This window comes from Sphaeramia orbicularis, chromosome 21 (assembly GCF_902148855.1).
Source record: "Sphaeramia orbicularis chromosome 21, fSphaOr1.1, whole genome shotgun sequence".
NCBI classification, from domain to species: domain Eukaryota; kingdom Metazoa; phylum Chordata; class Actinopteri; order Kurtiformes; family Apogonidae; genus Sphaeramia; species Sphaeramia orbicularis.
The window spans coordinates 1,202,892-1,210,461 of record NC_043977.1 but is presented as its reverse complement, the minus strand read 5'-3'; the positions used below and the strand labels follow the sequence as shown (position 1 = coordinate 1,210,461).

Here is a 7,570-nt window from a genome sequence, read left to right as displayed (position 1 = left end):
TCAATCTACATTTAAACTGTTCAATCTACATGTTTTTAAACTGTTCAATCTACACGTTTAAACTGTTCAATCTACATGTTTAAACTGTTACATCTACAGTTTAAACTGTTACATCTACATGTTTAAACTGTTCATCTACATGTTTAAACTGTTCATCTACACATTTAAACTGTTCAATCTACACGTTAAACTGTTCAATCTACACGTTTAAACTGTTACATCTACATGTTAAACTGTTACATCTACACGTTTAAACTGTTCAATCTACGTTTAAACTGTTCAATCTACATGTTTAAACTGTTCATCTACATGTTTAAACTGTTACATCTACACGTTTAAACTGTTCAATCTCACGTTTAAACTGTTCAATCTACAGTTTAAACTGTTACATCTACATGTTTAAACTGTTACATCTACATGTTTAAACTGTTCAATCTACATGTTTAAACTGTTAAATCTACATGTTTAAACTGTTCAATCTACATGTTTAAACTGTTCAATCTACACGTTTAAACTGTTCAATCTACACGTTTAAAACTGTTCAATCTACACGTTTAAACTGTTCAATCTACATGTTTAAACTGTTCAATCTACATGTTTAAACTGTTCAACTACATGTTTAAACTGTTCAATTTACACGTTAAACTGTTCAAACTACATTTTAAACTGTTCAACTACATTTTAAACTGTTCAATCTACACGTTTAAACTGTTCAATCTACGTTTAAACTGTTCAATCTACATGTTTAAACTGTTCAAACTACATGTTTAAACTGTTCAACTACATGTTTAAACTGTTACATCTACATGTTTAAACTGTTACATCTACATGTTTAAACTGTTACATCTACATGTTTAAACTGTTACATCTACATGTTTAAACTGTTACATCTACATGTTTAAACTGTTACATCTACATGTTTAAACTGTTCAATCTACATGTTTAAACTGTTCAAATACATGTTTAAACTGTTCAAACTACATGTTTAAACTGTTACTCTACATGTTACTCCATAAATATGTTTACAGTTGGATGTGTTTTTACAGTATTGTTCTGGAAGCCACATCTGTCAGTTTTTTTCTGTAAAAACAACAGGATTTTTTAACAGTGTAGAACCCCCCCCCCAGGGACCGTCAGCGTCCTGGGCTCAGACACGGTCACCTGCGTCCCCCCAGTCCCCCCAGTCCCCACAGACCGTCCTATCAGTGGAACCGGAGTGGGACTGACCAGGATTACAGCGTTAATTATAAACCTTTTTAATGAAGGGCGGTGTGGATGGGAGGCCAGGTGGAACAGCCGCACAAACCCAATCCGATTATCTGCAGCGCTCGCTGTGCTTCTCTGTAGAACTGTCCGTGTCCCTCTGTCTGTCTGCTGTGGAATTATTTGCCAGCTCTGCTTCAGAACGCACTCACATTTGTTTATAGATGCTGTTTTTGCTCCAAATCCTTTTCTGCTCTGTTTTGTTCGTGTTGTCGTTTCCTCTCAAGGGGGTGAAATTATTTTGTTTGCACTGAGATAAACTACCTGAAACAAAAGCAAAGAAATGCAGTAAAAACATGTGTGATGTCTCTCATCTGAAGACACTCCCATCAAACACCTTCAGTGTCAAACCAGTTCTAATGGCATTTGGACTTTCAGAGTTTGATAGTTTGATACCTGCGCATTTTCATGTGTTATTGAACATTAAGGATTGTGTCAATTTACGATTGATTGATTGATGATTGATGATTAAGTGTCAATTTACGCTAGGTCTACGGTTCACTTAACCCTAACCCTTATTCCTAACCCTTATTCTTAACCCTAACCCTTATCCCTATTCTTAACCCTTAATCTAACCCTTAACTCTCAGTGTGTTGTATTCGTTGCAGTGTGAACATATATGTGTAGTTTATAATCCATACAGATAACACACTAAGTAAGTGCTGTGTATATTCACACAATTTCATGATATTACGTTGTCTCTAAAGTAACTTCATGTTCATGTTTTTTCCCTGTTCCTCATAAGATCATATAATGTTCAGACTAATGCATATAGAAGTGCCTCCTTTTGCAGCGCTCCTGTTGTTCTGGGTTAATTTGACTCCGTGTGCTTGTTCATCTTTTGATGAAAATGAACATGTGGTGAAAACCAGTGTAATCAGTGAAAATGAAGCCGTTCACAGCACAACTCTGCCTTTGTTTAGGCTTCATATCAGTTCACCTCCATTTTCCAACAAACACTGTGAACAAGGTGTGAATATATAACATCCAACACTTTGTGTGAAGGCGTCAGAGTTATGGTGGTGGTTAATAATTAGTTAAAACAGTTTAAACTAAAACACAATGAAGGAAATAAAGTGTACACTAAATAGGAAAGCTGATGTGTGATTATATGGTATGTTCTGTTTGTGTGTGTTTGGATTGTATGTGCTGTTTGTATGACTGTTGTATGATGATGGTTCACTGTTCTCTTTTATTTCTTTTCTCTTTATTGATTTATCTGGTCTCTTATCTGTCTTAACTCTCTCATTTTAATTAATGTGCTGTAGTATATAGCTTTTTTAGGGTTCCTATTGTCATCAGGTTGGGGGCTACAGTAGGATAGTAGACATGTTAGCTAACGCTGCTGTTTTTACTGTTAATGATACAGTTAATTAATTGGGATTGTCCACAATATAATAAACTAATAATACATAAATGAATAAATAAATAAGTAAAATAAAATGAAGCCAGTACTCAGTGCAAAGAGGAAGTGTATAAAAAAAACCAAAAAAAACCCCAGATTGATTGATAGTGCAAAGATCCAAACTCCTGTCCCTGTGGTAGCTGGTGTCAGTGTTCTATAAATATGATCAGATCTGAGCTGCAGACCGTCTGTGGTTCAATAACCTGACGGACTGTGGATAAAAACTCTTCCTTTTGACTCAAATAAGAAATCTACATAAGTGTGTAGGTTAAGATTTCCAATGTATAATAGTATTTGACATAACCAATTTGATTAAGAGATCCTCTGCAGCTCGTCCATATTTAAACATCCCACTGTCACATTCTCGCCTTTTTCAAATTTACTCTGTCTGATCACATTTGCTTTGTAATTAATCACTGTAATTCAGCCGTCTTCCAAAGGAGCACGCACTTCCAGGATAGCTATTTCACTGATTTCCAATCCAAACCCAGAGCTATTTTCTGGGCATTCAGGAAAGCACATAAAGAAACCACCACAGTCCACTAGCATGTGATGCCAAACCCAAACCGTTTTCTCACTTTGGTGTCAAAAAAAGGACGGTATCGTTGAACTGATCTGTGTGTGGTGAGTCTGGGCGCCGGGTTCAAATACTCGGCTGTACTTATCAGTGTTGCGACCCGGTCCGCTTGCTTAACGAGCCGTCCCGCTGCACCTTCAGCTCTTGGACGGAGCTGGAGTATGTTGGGTGGCACCACGATAAACATGCAGCTGATTGAGTTCACAACCCCGGCTTCAGCAGAGGCTGCAGAGCGGCACAGTGGAGATACGTCTGTCTTTAAAATACACAACAGCTTCACAGTCAGAAAAAAAATACAATAAAAAAGAAGCTAAATAAACAGGCGTCTCTTTAGCAATGTGATCATTGGTGTCGTTCCATTTCCTGTTTGTCTGCGGAGATGGAGGAAGAAAGTGTTGGTGGAGTCAATAAATTCTTTATAGGTGCACTCAGACGCAAAGAAGTCTTATTCCACAAACCTACAAACCTGTTAAACCCCCAAAAAGAGAAAAAAACAAAAAAACAACAAGATAAATAATATTATCAACTCCTCTTTATGATGCTCAGGGCTGATTCAGAGTTAATATAATGTATAATAACGACACATTTCTCTGTCAGAAGGACAGAGGAGACAGCAGGAAACTGTTGTTGACAGTAGAGAAAATAGCATTCCATCGTTGATGAAACAAATTAATTTGTCCACGAACAAAAAACTGAATCTTTTCCAACTTTAAAAAGAAAAGTAAATCATGCACCATTTGTGTGTATATAGTCTGTGTGGGTCCTTATGTCTAAGTACAAGTTTATGTAAATGTATAATTTAAAATAATTATTAAAAAAAAAAAATAGTCCAATGTAATGTTCAGTAGTTTTAGATTCAGTCGTTAAAACACATAAAGAAAAAAAAAAGAAGAAAATGAATTCTTATTCTGATCAAGGTGTTTGGCTGTGAAATATTTTGAATTCAGACTGAATTGTTAAAAGACGGTACGTTGGTTTTGTTTGACAGATGGCAGGTTGAACACCCACCCACATGAGGAGAACATGTTCATAAAATAAGGTTCCAGTTTTAATAAATAACACTGTCTTTTGTTCTGGTGTTTTTCCAAACGGTACCGACTGAATCGACAGACTTTAATGATATTAAACGGAGGTGTTTCTAAGGAAAAGTGTGGCCGTAGGACGGTCTGCCGACTCCAGGTGGATGATGGAGTCGGTGTGTGTCCACCTTAAATCTGGGTTCCACACTGGCTTTCCTTCTCTGCTTCCTTTTTACTGCTACATCTGTAAGTTGGAGTTCATTACTATCGCGTCTCTGCAGCATTTTTCTGGGTTAAACTCCGTGTTTTTACCTGAGCAGGATCTGAATTTGTTTTCTGAACAGCACACAATATATTCATGTGCCCAAACACACCCACAGCTGAAGAAGCGTAAAATAAATTAAATCATGGACAGACGACTTGAAATTCGAAACAAGATAAACATCTGTAGCACAGGAAGTCACAAAAATGGCACGCTCCATTTTTCATTTAAGCCTGCAGAGGAAGAAACACAGCAACATGTACTGTGGAAAAAGAATGTATCTACAGTGTTTATAGTAAAAAATAAAGTCAAACTGGGATGTTTCAGTCATTTCTATGCAGACAGGCATCAGAATGTGAACCACACTTCAGTTTGCACCTTCACATGGGTCCTGTTTTTGTATTTTCTAGTTCTGCTTTTATTAACCACTGTATTCACTATTTCCTGAATGGACAGAAAATATCCTCCTGTTAGTGGACCGAGCCGCTGCCCTCAGATGACTGGGAGGATTTATTTTTAGAATTAACCAGGTGAAAATCATCTTTGACATTGAAAATCTATTTTCTCAGACTGACCTGACCCTGACAGACAGATATGAGTGCAAAGGGTTAAATCTGACATACTTTAATCAGATGAATCAGAAAACACATAACGGCTCACATGTGCTCACAGCTCTTCTTTGTGTCTGTGTTCATATTAAATCAGTCTCAGTGAATCCAAAGGAACTTTGTGTTGGTAAATGACAGTTGTTCAAATGGACAGGATTTCAGTTCTGTTCAACATGTTGATGCTCATATGAACTATGTTTTCAGCTCCAAAATGAACCATTTCATCACAATTAATGCTATATTTTCATGTCACAAATGGACAAGTTCTATTTGAACTGAACTGAGCTGAAAAACAAATCTTCTTTTTGGATTCCCCAGTTTTTCTTCCCAGATTCTCTCCTCCATATCACATGTTTTATTTGTACAGGTTCAATCTGGAGTATGGTGCTGATCCATCCTGCTTCTGTTCCACCAATACACACATGAAGAATGGCACACAGCACTGTTTACATCAACACTTTTACAATAAGAAGCATTTTTAGACACAAAGAACAATTCTAGATTGTTCTTTCCTCTTTAGTCTGATGCTAAACTATCCAATAAATAATAGTGCTCCTAGTTTTTGCACAGGGATCATTAGTGTAAACGCTGACATGGCTGCAGAGCATCAGTATGATGGGATCCACAACAACCATGTCACATCCGTCCACTGACACATTTAGTGTTTTTGTGTCAGCTGGGATTGTTTTAGATCCACAATAGAACATTTATGAAGAAGAGCACAATTAGCAATAGGAAGTCTAGAAGTTTATTCCTAATAAAGTACTGGGACTGACCAGAGCATCATGGGTAATGTCACGTCCGTCCACCAGCAAAAGTTTTCACATCCACGTGCTATTCCAAATCCAATATTTATGAAAATAGAGCTTCCACTGTCAGAGAATATCAGTAGTCTGTGCACAAATGGATTAGCATTATTTACACACACTTCTGTGACTGTAGGACAACTGTTTTGGACACAAATGGACACTCATGTGACCCCGAAGGACATTTTAGCTGATGACCAAAGTACTGGTTCAGTTCATGGTTTAGAATCAGAATCAGTTTTATTGGCCAAGTATATGAACTCATCCAAGGAATTTGGCTTCAGTTTTTACATTGTTCATGACATATAGTTCCAACATGAACCCAGAACAACATGTGGACATACACATAATATAGACAAACACTGGACTAGAGACAAAACAGTGGGTAGAATTTTTTATTTTTTTTTTACTTAATTTTATTTAGTTTGCTCCTACAAATATACAAGACATTTTACATGCATGAACATTAGGGATGGAAACAATTAACAAGTGAACTTAACAAGATGTGTGTGGGGGGGGGATCTGCTGGAAGTTATATATGTTGCATAGTGGTGGGGGGAATGCAGTGGATGGGGGGGCATCACGATGTACCTTGTAACAGAGGATGTGTGTGTGTGTGTTCACCATTGACATAACATGCGGCTTGATAATTGATACTTTTACAGTCCAGTGCCCCCATTTCAGACCCCCCCCCCCCCCTGGCTTTCTCATTCCAGCCCCCCCCCCAACGCCCCCGTTGAACGCTGCTCTGTCCAATATAAACAACAGGTGCACACATTCAGAGGAAGCACATGCATTGACAATAATAGAAGTCAAAAGCTGAGATTGAATACAGATTAAATAAATTGTTGGTCCTTACCTGAAACTCTGTGTTCCCCAATTGATTTGGTTCCATCCAACACAAGCGCCTTTTTTTCATTCTGTTTGTTGGCTTTTATTTAGTTTGTTGCTAGCCAAGAGAGAAGACGTCCAGGCACACAGACAGGCCCATTTAAGGCACAATGGAATGAGCAGGCAGAGCGAAGCCTGTGGAAATAAGGTCTGGGTCAGGAGGGGGCGGGGCTGGGACCGAGGAGCGTGTCCGGGAGGGGGACGGGGGGCGGGCAGGAGCTGGTAATAGAACCAGAGTTCGTAAGAACATGCTAGGCTGGGGGTTGACAGGTAATCATGGACTGTCATATGGGAGTAAAAGCCCACGCTGCAGCTGTGTGCGGGACGCCGCTGTCGGAACGGAAACAGCCGCTGACACATCTGCACGGAAGGTTCGCACGGTCGTGTCCAGGACCTACTGAAACCACACCCACTTTCATATCCCGACCGACGCCACGCTAAAACCACACCCACTTTCATGTCCCAACCGACACCACGCTAAAACCACACCCACAACCACAGTTTTTTGATTTTTTTCTTTTTTTTTTTTTAAATGATTATTTCCTTGAAGAATTGAATTCCATCATAAATCTGCCCAAATCCTAAACACATTTGTATTGATCCCAACAGGATCTAATGTTCTATCAGCAAATGTTCCAACTGTGTTCAAACTGAAATTCTGTTTTACACACATTCCAGTTTCAGATCCTGTTCAAATGTTCAGATTCTATTAGTTCACAACTAACATCAGAACAGGATT

At 38.4% G+C, this 7,570-nt stretch overlaps 1 protein-coding gene across 1 annotated transcript in view; it reads right to left on the bottom strand.

Annotated features, from left to right (window-relative positions):
• LOC115412786 (thrombospondin type-1 domain-containing protein 7B-like) overlaps positions 1-7,250 on the bottom strand; it is a 150,410-nt gene extending 143,160 nt beyond the window's left edge. The window contains exon 1 of the mRNA XM_030125448.1: positions 7,138-7,250. Within this exon, the coding sequence (XP_029981308.1) occupies positions 7,138-7,250 (113 nt within the window). The remainder of the gene's footprint in view (positions 1-7,137) is intronic.
• Positions 7,251-7,570: the final 320 nt, after the last annotated feature.